The sequence below is a fragment of the Sparus aurata genome, chromosome 4, assembly GCF_900880675.1.
Source record: "Sparus aurata chromosome 4, fSpaAur1.1, whole genome shotgun sequence".
In the NCBI taxonomy this organism is placed as follows: Eukaryota; Metazoa; Chordata; class Actinopteri; order Spariformes; family Sparidae; genus Sparus; species Sparus aurata.
This window is the reverse complement of record NC_044190.1, coordinates 34,541,136-34,557,840: the sequence shown is the minus strand read 5'-3', so window position 1 is coordinate 34,557,840 and position 16,705 is coordinate 34,541,136. Positions and strand designations below refer to the sequence as shown.

At 43.2% G+C, this 16,705-nt stretch overlaps 1 protein-coding gene across 1 annotated transcript; it reads left to right on the top strand.

Annotated features, from left to right (window-relative positions):
- Positions 1-234: 234 nt before the first annotated feature.
- mmp2 (matrix metallopeptidase 2) lies at positions 235-16,200 on the top strand. The gene is made up of 13 exons (XM_030413808.1): positions 235-600; positions 802-1,028; positions 2,036-2,184; positions 3,401-3,529; positions 4,118-4,291; positions 4,969-5,142; positions 5,986-6,159; positions 7,278-7,433; positions 7,580-7,706; positions 11,915-12,051; positions 12,597-12,756; positions 13,072-13,181; positions 14,988-16,200. The coding sequence occupies exons 1-13, from the start codon at positions 445-447 to the stop codon at positions 15,089-15,091; spliced, it is 1,977 nt and encodes a 658-aa protein (XP_030269668.1). The 5' UTR covers positions 235-444; the 3' UTR covers positions 15,092-16,200.
- Positions 16,201-16,705: the final 505 nt, after the last annotated feature.

Below are 16,705 nucleotides of genomic sequence, written 5' to 3'. Positions count from 1 at the left end.
AACACCCACACGGTCGTTTTACAAGCACGCTATAATCTGCTATTAGTTTTCATTTCTGGACATCATAACCTTTTAAATCCCTGTCCTTCCCCTCTCAGTCATTCGAGGTTTTGCGTAAAAAAAAAAACACCCCAAACGAATGAGTAAGCAGGGAGTTATAGGTTTATAACTGTGGGCTCCCCCGCTCTTATTTCCCAACCTGGAGACTGCGCAGAAAGCCGTCGGGGCTGGAAAAAGTGCATGTGCAAGCAGAACTGAGAAAGTTCATAGAGCCGAGGTGCAGGATGTCCCGTTAAGGAGGAAAGAAAAAAAAAAAAAAGAAAAAAAGAAAAGCCCGTGCAAGAGGAGCAGAGGCAACCCAAGCTGACGGGGTGGAAAGACTTGCAGCGCAGAGCAGAGCAGAGCGACGTTCACCACGGCTGAGATCCAGTAAAACAGGAGAAAATGGGCTCTCCGACGATATTTAGCTGTCGTCGGATTGTTCTCAAAGTGTTTTTGTTGCAGTTCATCGCCTTTCAAGCAACATATGCTGCCCCCTCGCCTATAATCAGGTTTCCTGGAGATGATACAACTCCCAAAACAGACAAAGAAGTTGCTCTGGTGAGTTTGTTTTTCTTAAAAAAAAAATAAAAAAGTGTTTTGTTTTTAAAAAAAGAGTCAGACAACTGTTGGATATCAGTTTGTACTCCTGAAGTTATAAGAGCTGAACTGTTGGGGGATTTTTTTCATTTTTTTTCTCTACATTATTTATTTATTTCCATCATTTTTCTGATGTTTTCTTTGTTTCTCCTCCTCCTGCAGCACTATCTGAATAAGTTTTATGGATGCCCACAAGACAGATGTAACCTCATGGTGCTCAAGGACACCCTGAAGAAAATGCAAAAGTTCTTCTCGCTGCAAGAAACCGGAGAGATCGACGCCAAAACCGTGGACATCATGAAAAAGCCCCGCTGTGGCGTCCCAGATGTGGCCAATTACAACTTCTTCCACAGGAAACCCATGTGGCAGAAGAAAGACGTCACTTACAGGTCAGGGGATTGATTTGTTTTACATTACCTGCACAGTTTTTCTGAAGACGCACTGGATTGGAACACTTTTTGTGCTAGTTTTCATCCTGCATGTGTTGTTTTTTTTTTTATGATGGGAGAGGGTCCCACTAATACTCAAATAATGACATCATGGAAGTTTTAGGTAGGCGGCCTATAAGAAAGGAGATGACGTTACACCTTGGCCTGAAGTTTTTTTCTTTATGTACCACAAATGCTTGCCAGTCGCAAGGAAGGTAAACTCGCTTGAACAATAAAACCCGAAGTGTTGAGAAACACTATCGCCAACACGTCTGAGTCACGCGGTGACCCTACAATCTGCTAGTTTGGATGTGATTCCCAAAGCAGCATCTGATAAGTACAAGTACAAAGCCAGAGTCTGTTTGCTTTGATAGATGGACCACAGCCTGGCCCTGCCTGACCCCCCCCACCCTCCCTTCCCCTCAACCACCACCAGTCCACCCCACCCCCATCCATCCAGACCGTCACCGTGCAGCTTGCATCTTGTGTCTTGCTAACACCAGCATTCCTACACAGCATGTGTCAGGTCTTTTGTTGTCGTTGCGTTTGAGGTTTACAACAATGTGGGATTGGTTTATTTATATCAGCGTTTTTTTTTGTGTTTTTTTTGTTTTTTTTGTTTTTTTGCACGCCCCGATCGTTCCAGCCCGTCTGCCTACAAGTGTGTTTTGTAAGGAAAGGCTTTGCGAGCCAAAGACAATAACAACCAGGAGATGTTGAGACTGTTTTTTAAGGAGAGGGCTGTGTAGACAGACACACAACAAGGTTTCTGTGGCTGAACAATGTTTCAGGAGCAATTTTCACCAGATGATTCATACACGGGGTTTGCTGGATCTCCACGACCTCAAGTTAAGGAAAGAGAACTTGTGATAAATCTACTTAAGTGCACCTTTAGTATTTTTTTTATGATATTTCTTTACTTTTTTTCTCGTTATTGAAATCAAACTGACTCTTTGTTAACTCTGCAGAATCCTCGGCTACACTCCCGACCTGGACGAGGAAGTCATCAATGACGCTTTCTTCAGAGCCTTCAAAGTATGGAGCGACGTCACTCCGCTGTCCTTCACCCGCCTCATGGACGGAGAGGCTGACATCATGATTAATTTTGGCCGCAATGGTAATTCTTGTGTAAAGAGTCACAGGCAATTGCATTTCCAAGTTACTGTACTTAAAGGAGACCTATTACGTGTTTTCGGTGTTTCCTTTCCATCAGTGTGCTGTAGAGGTTCCTGTGTGCGTGTAAAAGAGCTACCCACAAACTCCTTTCTCCCACAGGAACAAACTGCTCCTGAAGTAACTTAAACGCCTCGTCAGTCGTCCGCCTTTAATCCCGCGTTTCATGTTACTTATTTATTATTTTTATGCTCATATTCAGCATAAAAGTGAAGCTCACTGGAAGCTGAAAACACGACAGAGCCGACCAGAGACGTGGTGCCCGCTCGCCATGTCTCTGTGGGCTCAGGCGTGTGTGTGCTGACCAATCAGAGCAGACCGGGTATTAGGTATATTGGTCGGTGTTTATGAGCAGGTGGCACTATTGTTTCAGAACCCTGACACCACTTGGAGACTCCTAATTCATATTTGCAACTCAAGTTCCACAAATAAATTAGGTTTCTTTCAAAATAAGGCGTCCTCACATGCCCTCAAGGAACCCTGCTTACTGTAGCTGTCACATCCGTCTTCGTTTGCTCAGTTCTGGGATATGAGAAACAGAAGAGTATGCTGACACACTCAATGTGGCACAGAGATGTTATTGCAGGTTAGAATTCAAATATTTTCCCTAAAAAGAGTATTTAAGCGCTGCAGTAACAACAGCGCTGATTACGCGAAGTCGCCTTCCACTGCAGAAGGCACAAACAGAGAAACCCAAGTTAGGGAAGGAGTTGAACAGAAGGTCACGGCCTTGCTGAGTCATGGTGAAGGAGCGATAACCAACATGCTATTACGGTGACTCCACACCGCCGGGCTAACCTACATTTAAGGAACAGTTTATACAATAATTGGAATTGTGGTCTTTCCATGGGTCACTCCAATTTAAACAGCCGTTTGATATTCGCTCGCGGTGTCATAACATCAGTCCGTCTCGCCACAGCTGACCCTGTCGAGCAGGAATCTGATAATTACAGCGGAACACAAACACAAGCAGCCACTTCAGAGCATGCGAGACTGTTGATTCAGAGACGAAAATAGCAAGGAATAGTTAATACAAGCACAAATACTGGCCGGCTAATATACAGAGCTTCCCCGCTGCGCCAGTTGTAGCGGTTTGTGAGAAGAAAAATGACTTTGGAGTGTTGTCTTGGAGCGTTAACGCTGAATGATGTCATCGACAGAGCACGGGGATGGTTACCCCTTCGACGGGAAAGATGGCCTCTTGGCTCACGCCTTTGCTCCGGGGCCAGGGATCGGAGGAGACTCCCACTTCGATGATGATGAGCAGTGGACGCTGGGAGACGGCCAAGGTAACGGAGAAACAGTTCAAGTGCATTCAAGCAGATCCCACTCGCTGTGATTCATTCAACAGAATGTAACTTTTGTCTTTCATTCGAGACTAATGAAAAGTACCACTTCATGGAATTCGGTTAACATTCGTGAGACGGCACACATTCTGATGCTTTTGTGATACGTTTGACTTCCAAATACTTTGTTTCGATTTTCGTAACTTTGTCTGAACTTTTCTGGCACTTGATATGACAAACCTCAGCCATCTGGAAGCCAAATAGAAAAAAAAAAATAACAACTGTCTATTGCATGCATTTATTTGCACACCCTGACCCAGATAGCTTTCCCCTAGTTTTCATATCCTCTTTTCTCCGATTTCATCATCCGTACAGAAATAATCTATAAACATAGTTCCCCCGCCTCAGAGCTCTTAGAATGAACTGTCCTTATTATTAAATTGGTGCTTCTGTGAGATTTATTCTCATTTATTACATTGAATGCAGAGCTTAATCCTGCGTTTGCGAGTTTATCATATTGAAAATCACATTTAAAGGTTCCAGCTAAGATGTGGAAAAATGTCAATGTGAGCTTGAATCTTTTCTTAACAGTGGTGAAGGTGAAGTTTGGCAACGCTGACGGAGAGTTCTGTAAATTCCCCTTCCTGTTCATGGGCACCGAGTACAACAGCTGTACATCTCAGGGCCGTGACGACGGCTTCCTGTGGTGCTCAACCACGTACAACTTCGACGAGGACGGCAAATACGGCTTCTGCCCCCATGAATGTAAGTTCATCCTTCGGTTCTTCTTTTCCTTTTTTGACGCAACAACGAGCTCTTGTGTCTATTTAATCTCGTGGCCCAGTTTGACCTCAGCCATGATGCCGTGCCCTACTTGCATCTTAACTGAACCGAAATTAAAAGCAGTGTTTCCTATACTGGCAAAGTCATTCTTCATATCAGATTCGTGCTGTATTCGAAGCTTTTTCTGCTGATTTTGGACAGAGAGAAAGTAGGTTGAACAGTATGCCAGGAAAGTGTTGTTTTTTTTTTTTTCTGTTTGGAGTGGATCGTGGAATATTTCTTTTCCAAGTCACTGCCCCACTTTAGAACACTGGGCTTTGTTAAACATTTTGTTTATCTGCGTTACGTTGCTGTCCATGGTACTAACATGATCACATGTCTACCGATGCTCAGCGCCAAAGTACACATGTACTGACTTGTTTTATGCGACGAGAACACGAGTTTGTGCTGGTGCCTTCTGTTCGGTTAAGCTATCGCACTGAAACCATTCCATTTATTTCTTAACTCGTATTTTCTCTTCTTCTCTGAGCCCCTTGCTTTTACTTCATCACTCGGGGTCCGAGACACTTTACATGTGCGAGCGCTGGATAAATGTCAAATACGTGCCGTGTGAAATGTTTAGACTTTCTCTGTAACACTTTTCAATATTTGTTTTACAGTGCTCTTCACCCTGGGCGGCAACGCGGAGGGCGCTCCCTGTAAATTCCCCTTCAACTTCCAGGGAGAGAAGTATGACAGCTGCACCACTTCGGGCAGGGATGATGGTTACCGCTGGTGTGCCACCACTGAAGACTATGACCGCGACAAGTCCTTCGGGTTCTGCCCTGAGACTGGTAGGTGGTGACATCCGCTGCCTATCGCAGAGTAGAATAACACGTGACAAAATGGATTCTTCCTGTTCCATAGTGGAGACGACCTCAAATGTGCATACTAGTATTTACATCGTCCTCTGTTTGTGTGTCCCTTTAAAGGGTTACATGCTCGCTTTCGAAGCATACAGTGCATTTTACTGGCAGTGTTTATTTGGATGTGCAGCGTATGGTGCCCTGCTGGGTGCTGGTCGGCAGGAATGCTCCAGCTGGGGTTTTTTTTTTTCAGTCTCGCTCGTGGTCTGCTGAGTGGCTGTGAAAGTATTTTAATGTGCAGTGGCGGGGCTTATTTTCCATTCTGTCAGTGGGACTGGTTTTTAAGGTTGAGGCAGTGTAGTATGGAGGGCAGACAGACATACAGCGAGATGGACGGAGAGAGGTACGACCGCTCCAACCTTCATCTGGTTCTAATCCACGAGGCATGAAAGCTTTTGTCGTTCGGCCTTGTGTGATAGCTTGTGCTGAAAAAGCAAATTATATATTTTTTTTTTGAATAACAGCACAAAAAGCAGCCTTGCCAGATTGAAAAATGATCTGTCTTTTGAAAGAAAATCAAAGTGGGCGGGTGCTTTTTTGGTTTTGCGCCCAGTGGATTAGCTATTGATGTGATGTGTGTTGTGCCAGTGCTTTCATGAGGCTGTTTCAACATCATCTGCGCTCTCTTCACAACATAATACAGACCAAACTGTTCTGAGGAAATATTCTTGGCGCATGAATGAGTTCATCAGACTGTGTGAAGGGAACTAAGTTCACGGCACATTTCACTTTTCGTTTACATCAGTTTTACCCTTGTGTTGCCTCCCACAGCCATGTCAACGGTGGGAGGAAACGCAGAGGGAAGCCCCTGTGTCTTCCCCTTCACCTTCCTGGGAGACACTTACGAGTCCTGCACCACATCGGGACGCAGCGATGGCAAGATGTGGTGCGCCGCCAGCAAGAGCTACGATGACGACCGCAAATGGGGTTTCTGTCCCGACCAAGGTATGAATACTATTTGTGGGTTTTTTTTTTCCTGCTGTAGGTCTGGCGGGTGGATTTTCCCCCAAAAGACAGAATAATGAGCGCCAGACAGTTTAGACGATTAGAGAAAAACTATGCATTAGTCATTTTGTTACCCTTGAGACGCATTACTGATAAACAGGAAAATAAAGTGCGGCGCTTTGGGGTCTCAAAAGTGAAGCAAATGCCATAAATTTGCCGTCAGGGGGTGACTCCACTGGTTGCGAAAGAAGACAAATTGTATGTAAGCTTATGAGTAAATGACCACACATTTCACTTAATTTATTATCTCAGTGAACAGTTTCCGTATGATTTTATGGTTTCAATTTATAATTTAAAGCCATTCTGTAACACATCATAATATTCATTTTGTAAGTTGTGGTCCCATTTAGAGTGAAATAGATAAATAAAGCCAGGGCGTGGCTTCGCTTGGTAGCGTTGCTGTGAGTCAGGATTCAGCCGTAGCAATGCATGCGCTCCTCAGCTTCACACTCTCGGAGATGGAAATGGCAAACCAATTGGTGATATCAAGGTAGGTTTGGAGTCAGGGGCGGTTCTAGGGGGGGCAACAGGGTCCAGTGCCCCCGTAACTCCGAGTCTGGACCCCCCTGTGGCCCCCCTGACAGGGAGTCTGCATTAATAATACAATGACAGATTTCTTGCAATGATTTTGTTCTGAAGGGAAAGGCAGAAATAAAGTGTCTCAGCAGTTTACAACCCAATCAAAATTGCTGAAATTGTAAACACTGCTTTGTCTGAATGAGGGATTTATTCTTTTTTCCGGGTTGTATGTGCCCCCTAACAAAAAAGCCGGCCCCAACCTGGCCCCCCTATTAAAACTGGTCTAGAACCGCCACTGTTTGGAGTCGCCCTTACTTCAGGCACATTACCAATAAACAGAAAGATAAAGCTTTACATCAGGGTTAGGTTGTCAGTCTGAACATTATGTCTTATTTATGTGTCCCACCATCAGACTACAAAAGTACCAAGTGACTTATCCATATCATCCAATACCAATTCGCTTCTGTAAAGTATCTGTCTTGTATAAAGAGGTATTCACTGTTCTAAGTGAAGTTTCCCGATTGCGTTGCGTGTTTCAGGTTACAGTTTGTTCCTGGTGGCAGCCCATGAGTTTGGTCACGCCCTTGGCCTGGAGCACTCTCAGGACCCCGGAGCCTTGATGGCCCCCATTTACACTTACACCAAAGACTTCAGACTTTCTCAGGATGACATCAAAGGCATCCAGGAGCTCTACGGTGAGATGAAATGTCACATTTGGCTGGTTTCCTCGACAGGGATTAAGCCCAATACCAGAACGAAAGCAATGTTTTTCTCATTAGATGTCAGGAAAGATGACTGTACTGTGAGAGTGTAAAAATTCTGGTGATTTTCTCATGAACAGGTGTGTCGGGAGACAGGCCTTCATCTCCAACCCAGGGCCCGGTCACTCCAATGGACATATGTAAAGAGCCAGTTATCTTTGATGCTGTAGCGCAGATCAGAGGCGAGACCTTCTTCTTCAAGGACAGGTAATCGAATCAAACAAAAGGTCCTAATCCCCAATTACATACACGCCATATTAAAACGTGAGGTTCAACAGCGCCGATCAGTCCGCCCACAGTCCATGTTGTTTGGATCTGCGAACAACAGTGTTTTCATTAGCTCTCTGAGTCACAAATGCAATGTTAAGTCCAAGATTGATTCTGTTAAAACTCGCAAGCACTGCCAAAGTCTGGTCAAATTTCCTGTCCGTGATCTCCAGGAAGAACGTCAAACACAGAACACGATAGCCCGCCGCTGGTTTTATGAATCATGCGAGTGAAATAAGGCAAGTGTACACAAACTGGATTTCATGATAATTTCCCTGTAAACGACGGGCAGCTACACGCGAGGTTTCTTGTTAATTACCTTTTCCCGTATGGTAATCTTGTGCCGTTTGAACATTGGGGGTTTAGATTATTGTTTTTTGTGACGCGACAATTAGTGAGAGGGGAAAACAAACTAGTCCTCTACTCATGCAGTGACAACCAAAACAGTCATCAGTCCTAAACACAGTCCTCTCTTTCCACCGGCGCCAGTGAATCCAAAGTCTTGTAAGCCGACTGTGTCAACTGGCTGACCCTGTGGAGAAGAGGAGTTTCATCAAGCGCTGCGGTTTTGTCAACAGTCTCTGTGACTCAGTGAGTTTTACCGTAGGGAGGTGAATGTTTTCATCACAGCAGCTGAAGTTGGTTATAGAAAAAAATTCTCCTGAGGGTCACTTTGAACTAAAGCAATAACGTCGCGGGAAAGGAACTGATAGAACAAGACAAATAGCATCCGTGCTGGTTATGATGTATTAACGCTTCTCGCTGTGCAGGAACACAGACTCCTTGCAATTTTAATGGCTAACAGAGCTGTATATCTGTCACGGCCATTCTGGAAATGTGTCCAAAGCAAACACGCCAGCATACCTTCCGTACCAAAGAGTGGAGTCTTTTCAGTTAGCCTGGTTTCCCTCTAGGAGAACCTTGAGTTAGAAATGGGGGAGAAACAAGCCACAATCCAGCTTTTTACCTCGCTGTGGCCCACACACTTGCAGTGCACGCCAGACGTTGGCCCAATTTTTTGGGAAATCAAGCTGGGCTGAAAATCACAAGACACTTCAGATAATGCACTAGTAGCCAAAAATTCAGACTGATGAAGCATCAAACTGACAGATGAGTGTACCTGGTAGTTATCTGAACTGTTCATGATTGTGTAAGCTCATAAAATGATGCAGTTTTCTGTCCTATGATCATTAATTCTAACACACATGTGCCAAAATGTCATTTAGGGGGTTGTGGGGAAGGTTCTGTTGGAGTCAATGGGTGACACCACTCTTTTGGCATTTGCAGCCGGTAAGATGTTAAACTATCTTAATCTGGAGCAATAGCTTTCAGCTAGTAAGGAAAGGCACATTCATTTTGCATGTACAGTAGAGGAAAACATGCATACAGACTTATTTAAGAGCTTCTTGACATTGAAAGGCTATTCTGCTCCATGTTTGGCAGCTCACTGTGTTTTTGGCTCTCTCGTGTAACCACCCGAGGCTTTTGTGTAATTCTTTCAAGCAGCGAGTTTTGATTTGATATTCCTTAAAGTTCAGTTTTCTGTGTGGAAAAAAAAAAGGGGGGGGGGGGGGGGGGCGGAGACGAAACTGATGCGAAGGCAAGGGAGAGAAATCGAGGGCAGAGTAATCTCAAGGAGGTGAATGTACAGTATAGTCGATCTCTCTGAAGTCTGAGATTAGTAAAGTTTCGGTAAAGGGCGGAGACGTAATGAGTTGCCTGAAGACCGTGACAGGTTTGTAAGCCGCAGAGCTCCGGTTCAAGCCGAGTTCAGCTCCAGAGAAAACGTGTTGCCCCTCTGGGTTCAAGGGCTAATGCTCACTTGACTCCCCCGTTGTTAAAAGTAGGATCCCCCCCCTTTCTCTCAGCTGCCTCAGCATATTTGTGATGTCGGACAAATCTTGACTTGATACAGTGAGTCATTCTCGAAGCACTCCCTGAGCTCAGCATAAAACTGTGTCTGTCTGGAGGATTAAGGAGAAGGTAATTATAAAGAGTGTCTCATAGAAACAGTTTAGTCAACCTACAGACGAGGCCTTTTTTAAAGCAACCTGTGCTCGCGTTCTTGTGTAGATGCATGTGGTACAGAGGCTGTTTGCAATATAAAATATATGAAGACGTGATTGTTAAGATTTTATAAAGGAACAGTAGTTGCCATGGTAGCAGCAAGTGTACTTAAATACCACAGCAAGGTAGGGCTGGTGGATTAAATTCGAATAGTGGAGAAATAAATACTAATCAAATGCTGCAATAACTATTCCAGTGTGTGTTTTTTTTTAATGAATATGTTGGCGAGGATGAGTAAACTGGTAATAGAATGGAAAGGTTTTATTCTTGCAAAAAGCTCTGGCAGCGCTTTGACGAGTGGTGGGATGAAAGCGCTTGTGCTGAGAGACAACAAAGCCCTGAACGTGGGTTTTGATTGACATTGAGCTAGGTCGCTAATTTAACGCTAAGTTAACAGAGCGTAGATTGAGCTAACAACAAGCTTACGATGCGTAGGGTGATAAAACTACAACATTCAGTGTCGGATCTGGTCCCACAAATGTACTTTTCTGTCTCTGTTATGGTGTTTATGATGAAAACAAGATGCTTTCAATGTCGCGTCTGATGAACAGGAAAGTTTTCCGAATCACAACCGTACATTCAAAGTGCAAACCTCTTAGCATTAACCTCTAACCTCACAATATCAGAAGCGATGCCTCCCTCCTGCTCATCACAGCGCTTACCGGCGTTCAACTTAAAGCAACATTATGTAGAAATTGGCATTTTGTGCAATTTGGCGCCCCCACTGCTTTTATTTTAAGGTAAAAACAAAAAAAATGACACAATGTTGCTATTAATTACTACTTGCAAGGAAGCTATCAGTTTAAAGATTTTGGAGAATGTGTCAACCACATGCTGACAGTGGTTTTCCTGTGGCTGCTTCACAATAAAAGACGCCGCTGTAAACACTTTTAATGTGAAGTAGCAGCAGTAGGAAATGGTTTGTTTGCATTAGCAGTAACTAATCACAGTTCTGACAGTGAACAGTAAGGATATAATTGTGATTGATTACATGCATGGCTTTCCCTGTACGTACCTCGTGCCACGTAGGCAACCGCACTATCACTAAAAGCTTCCATACAGAAAGATAATTACTTAGTTCAAACATATTAAATGGATATAGCAAAACAATTCCAATCATTTGAACCTCACAGCAAGCTAGAATATAGGCCTTTATCATTTGACAGGACCAAGATTGATACCAAGATTTTAAGCTCATTACGGTGTGTTTTGTGCATGTGTTTGAGTATTTACAACAAATCATGTTTTTTAAACTTGTTAGAGTTAAAATCAACAGCACGCCTGCTGATATCTTCATCAGAGCTACATGATTGCCGCATCGTGATGCATTACAGACCTCAAACATCAACCTGCATTACCACACAGTTCTGACAGAACTCAGACAGCAACACATGCAGGATAAACCGATTACCTCCTTGAAGGTTTGAAGTCTCAGAAATGGTCTGGACAAATCTATCTATGTCCTGTCCGCTTATACGACCACTTAGTCAGATAATTGATTTATGTTTTGATTCTAAATGAAATAGAGACAGGAAGGAAAGACAGAAAAGCCCTCTGGATACTGTTGGTGTTGATCCACAAGAACACTGCTAAAATAATGCAATTTAGATGGCTACTTCAGAGTAAAATATGTCTCTTCTTTAATGCTGACAAATGTAGACAACACTGTGGATATGTGTATGTGTCGGTAAAGGTTTATTCCATTCCTCACTTTATCATTACTGCAACTATTTTATTTTTTTTTCAATTGCAGATCTTTTTCTTGTCAAGAAATAGGTCAGTGGAAAAGAGTTTGGGAAGCTGCCGTTGTTGTGCAGCTGTGTATTGGAAATCCGGGCAAGATAGGTCTTGTTCCGCTGGCGTCGGCAGCCTTAGTCCTAACGAGAACCAGATGCTCATGAATCAGGCCATTGTGGCTGGCTCGGCCAGTGAAGCACTTGCACTAAAACCTCCTCTTACACACAGACGCACACTTACCCCCGCCTCCTCGTCGCCCCCTCTGCCCCCCTTTTCACTCTCATTTCATCCCCAGCTCATCAAACCTTACGATCGCTCACCCAACTCACTGTCTTTTGTGCCAGGTTCCTGTTCAGGTCAGTCAACTTCAGAAGCAAGCCCAACGGCCCCATGCTGGTGGCCACCTACTGGCCGGACCTGCCCTCCAAGATAGACGCTGCCTATGAAAACCCGGTGGATGAGAAGACGGTGTTCTTCGCAGGTACGCTGGAGAAAAACAAAAAACTGGGGGGAAGAAGCAGCTTTAGAGCTCGCTGAATGTTACTTTATATGACCTGTGCACCCTGTCCACGTCCTCCCTGTCCTCCTCTGCTGATCAGACAAACAGTTCCACTTCCATGAGTAATGAAGAGGTGTCTTCGCTCTGCCTTTCCCTTAACGGTCAGCCGTTTCTGCGAACTGAAACATTAGGAGGAAGCAGGAATGTTGGCTGAGCGCTCTTGTGTGCAATGTGCACTCTTGGGAAACTTGAGATCTTCCACCATAGTTATTAGTGGTTTATGAAGCATTTTTTGCATTTTACTTCCATGACAGCCTTCCTGAATACTGATGAAATTTACATAATATTTTTGTCAGCGTTGAAGACATTAACAGCAGCGCTGGTTTGGCTCTGAGGGAGACTAGCTACCCTGAATGATGAAGCGATGAACTCATGTGATATTTGGTCAACGGGTTTTCATGAATAGTGGCTAATACCTTGGTCAGACAGTTCTGTGGTAAACTAATCCCCTTCCTCTTTCCCCCCAGGCAACGAGATGTGGGTCTACAAAGCCGATGAGTTGGAGAAAGGCTACCCCAAGAGGCTCTCTAGCCTTGAACTCCCCACTGACCTGCAGAAAATCGACGCCGTCTTCAACTTTAGGAAGAACAGGAAGACTTACCTGTTTTCCGACGACAAATTTTGGAGGTGAGGCGAAGCAAAGTTATCGGAACCATTTGCAAACCCTAAAACCCTTGTCTGATGCAACCTAGCTTGTTTTGTTGATGCCATCAGTTCCTTCAGGCAGAGCTTGGCTCCGTCTGGATCTAGTTAGAGTTCAGTGTGACCTAATCTGCACTGTAAACCACCAACAGGCCCGTTAGCCCTTGCACAACGTGGGAATTTATAGTGTTGACAACTGTTTAATCACCATGGAAAAGTATGAGTGGTGCATGTGTGTGGGAGGGAATTGTGTTGTACTTATTAAAGGATTATACAAATGCACTTTTACCATGTTTACAGATACGATGAAGACAGTAAGAGAATGGACCCTGGCTTCCCCAAACTTATTGCTGATTCTTGGAATGGCATCCCAGACGGCATCGACGCCGCCTTCAGTCTGAACAACATTGGTAAAAAAAAAGAATCTTTCTTTTCTTTAAATTGATGAATGCAGTTGCTATGAATGCATGCACTAAACCTACAAAAAAGGACCATAACAGAGGTTTTGCAGCCTGCTCCTCTACTACAAATCATGCAAAATTAAACATACTTATCTTCCCAGCCATGTGAATACAGTATGACAGAAGAGAGCGGCGTTCACGGCTCGGTGTGGCTGCACTCAGACAAAGTGGTGGTTTGAGCTACATGCTAACATGCTCACAATGACAGTGCTAACATGTAACTGTAGGCCTTTAGGTCGGACATGGTTTTTGCAGAATAAAATATAAAATAAAGACAGGTTATTTGACGAAAAAAATAAAGTGCAGGATGGGTCATCAACATTTTTAATGACTTTCTAGGAAGTTACAAACTCTAAAATAACAATAAAAAAGCCTTCAGTGTTTGTTTGTTTTTTGCCAGTGTTGGGCCTGATACTGGTGTTAAGTTGAGATATGGAGCGAGACGTGATAAAAACACATAAACAGCCATTTTTGACTTCATGAGAACTTTAACCATAAACTCCATTTAATTTAGCATGTTAGCATGCTATCATTCAATAGCACAACAAAAAAAAAACAGGAGCTGAGGATGACGGGAATACGTTTTGACCATGGACATGTTCAAATTACACTGCTATATATCTACTATAATAGTCAGGTAATGACCAAAGTCTTTAGTCTTTATCCTCTGAGGACCATGAATGTCTCTACAATAAGGGATATCAAACTTATAGTTAGATACAGAGATTAGATTGGAGGGATAGTGAGATATTTAAGTCAGGACCAAATGATAGTCCTACTGATAAACAGACAGACAGTATTTATCTCAGACCAGTGTGGCTAGCTTGGCTAAAACTCAACCAGTGACCTCATAAGTGACAAATAATCTTATGCAACATGATATAATTGCTATCACTCTCTGAAGGAGGATAAAAGAATGTGAAGATAAACCAACAATAATTACTGTATTGGTTAAAAAAGAAAGAATAGAGACAAAATAGCAGAATGTATCCGGGGCCTGCAACCTCGTTTGAACTTCGGGGGGAAAAAAGGATTTCGTGGCGGCTGTGCTGCTTCGATTACAGCTGGATCAGAGCTGGCGCTCTGCGGTAGTTTACCGTCTTCAGACTGCCGTTCCTTCTGGTCACAATGAAGGCAAATCCGGTCAGCTCTATCAGTGAGTCTGGCACCGTGCCTCTACCAATAAAAACTCCTCATAGTCCACAGAAACAACAGGCAGTGACACCCTTCAGCGTCATATCCCAGAAATGAACAGTTTAGGGGAACGTGATGAAGAAAAATAATAGAGGGGGAGGAGGTCTGAAGTTAGGGAGTCATCTGCGGTCTGATGTTCACAGAAGACAGTCAGAGGGAGAGCGGGTATTTTATATCTCTCATGTTAGCTTTGACTCGTCTGTGAGCAAAAAATACTTGTTGGGGAATTTTCGTCATGACACCGCCAGTAAACATCCGCCGAAACCGTCCCTCTCTCCTCGTGTATCTTTGCGGTCAGAGGTTGGGATGCAAACCAGGGATTTTTCCATTACGGCTCTCCTAACTTACACGCATTACTGTAAGCATCGCATAGCCCCTTCCCCACACGGTGAACAAACATATTTATATAAAGCAAAGCCTGTGCCGCTCTACAGAGGTGCCTCTGTCTACTCGCTGATTAGCATGATCCAGAGCGAGAGGAGGCTGGACGTCCGGCCTCGGCGGGGCCCGATTGGACATTTTCAATCCTGACCTGTTGACGTTGTGCTTGTCTTTTCACAGATTACAGCTACTTCTTCAAAGGTGACCACTATTTCAAACTGGAGGACAGCAGCTTGAAGATCGTCAAGCTGGGTGAAATCACAAAGGACTGGCTCGGCTGCTGAGCATTTTTTTTACCCCCAAAATGTATCTTAAATCCTCCAATGACATCCGGCCTCGTGAGGACATTGCCGTAGTATCGCACACAAATCGCGGTCGCCGCAGTGCACACTGTTCTAAGTTTTTATCCTGGTAAACTCTGCGTGTTTCTGTGGGAGACGTGTTCCTTCCAGCCTGTATAACCAGCCTCCAGCTTTGTGGAAAGGCACCTCGGGACCTTATACACAGGCTGACATAGGCGACTGGATATTTGCTATATTACTGTGTGATAATGACGTTTCATTTTTTATTTTTTTTTTTATGCTGATGCAGATTTATTACCATTTGTACCCCCTGTTTTTTATTGTTTTATACATTTTTTTTTGGTTTGTTTTTTAAAAAAAAAGAAACTCAGACATCAGGTATGTCCACACTGCATTGAACGCAGTGCTATACTGTGCTGTGAGATGTTGCCGTTTTATGCAAAATTGAATTTTTTAGACCATATGAGGAATTCATGTTGGCTTAGAATCACTTCTATGTCCAGTGTGCTTAGTGCATTTTTAATTTTTTTTTTTATAAATGTATCACTTTTGATTTAATTTTCTCATTGTTGTGCACTACATTTGAAAAAATGAATTTGCACAATATGTGTGACCGAAAATGGTGCTTTAGAGATTGCTTCTTTTTGCATATAGTCCTATACATATATATATATATGTCTATATATATATATACATTTTATATTATCCTCTGGATGTCAGAAAGTAGTATTCGCAGGCACACGTTATTCTTCATTTGGTTAGCACTTTGTATAGGACTATACATGGGAACTGCTCAGCATGGAGACCAAAATCCTTTTTCGCGGCGACTCCACGCTGCTTTTCCCTTCATTAATGGTACAGAAAGATTAAAAAGGCACAGGTTGCCTCCAGAGGCTGTATTGGTTCGCTGCATGATGGAATCATGGCAAGAGTACCGCAGTAGTATTGTTTAATAACCTTTTTTTTATAGTCTTGTTTCTCTCTTGTTTTTTTTTTTTTGGTTTTTTTTAACAATGCAGTCATTGTGTTTTGTTTTGTTTTGTAATTGCTTGTGCACTTTGTTACTGTCATCAATAAAGATGTTCAATATATTGCGGATCGGTGACGCGTACTTTCAAAAAAGCATTCAGTTGCACTACAATCGTGGGGCCTTCCACAGATGTGCTTGTTCACTTGGACAGAAGTAATAAATCCACAATTAAAAAAAAAATACTCTTACAAGTTGAATTAAATATTGTGAGATAGATCAGAACAATTACTTGAATCAAAAGTAAAAAAATAAATAAAAAAAAACTTGTAATGCAGGTAGAGCGGCCCCTAGTGTTCGGATTTTTACACATCATTCGATTATGAAGTCTGTGTAAGCATCATTTTGATATTAAAGCAGTGATGGAGTAGCTTCTAACTCCTTTAGGTATTACTATTACTGCATTATATGTTATGAGCACATGTTTTTTTTTTATGGAAAATCTGGTCGTAGTGAAGCTGTAAAGTGCATGTTAATGGAGTAAAACAGCAGTGAATCCAGAGGCGTGAAGCAGCATAAAATGCAAAAAACTACACTTGAGCAAATATTGACTTTCCACTGCTACTGCT

Bases quoted from the DNA above. Each gene is read 5' to 3' on its own strand.
- mmp2 (XM_030413808.1), top strand. From the start codon at position 445: ATGGGCTCTCCGACGATATTTAGCTGTCGTCGGATTGTTCTCAAAGTG. The intron at 1,029-2,035 runs GTCAGGGGATTG...TTAACTCTGCAG, and splicing joins AAGAAAGACGTCACTTACAG to AATCCTCGGCTACACTCCCG. The intron at 13,182-14,987 runs GTAAAAAAAAAG...GTCTTTTCACAG, and splicing joins CTTCAGTCTGAACAACATTG to ATTACAGCTACTTCTTCAAA.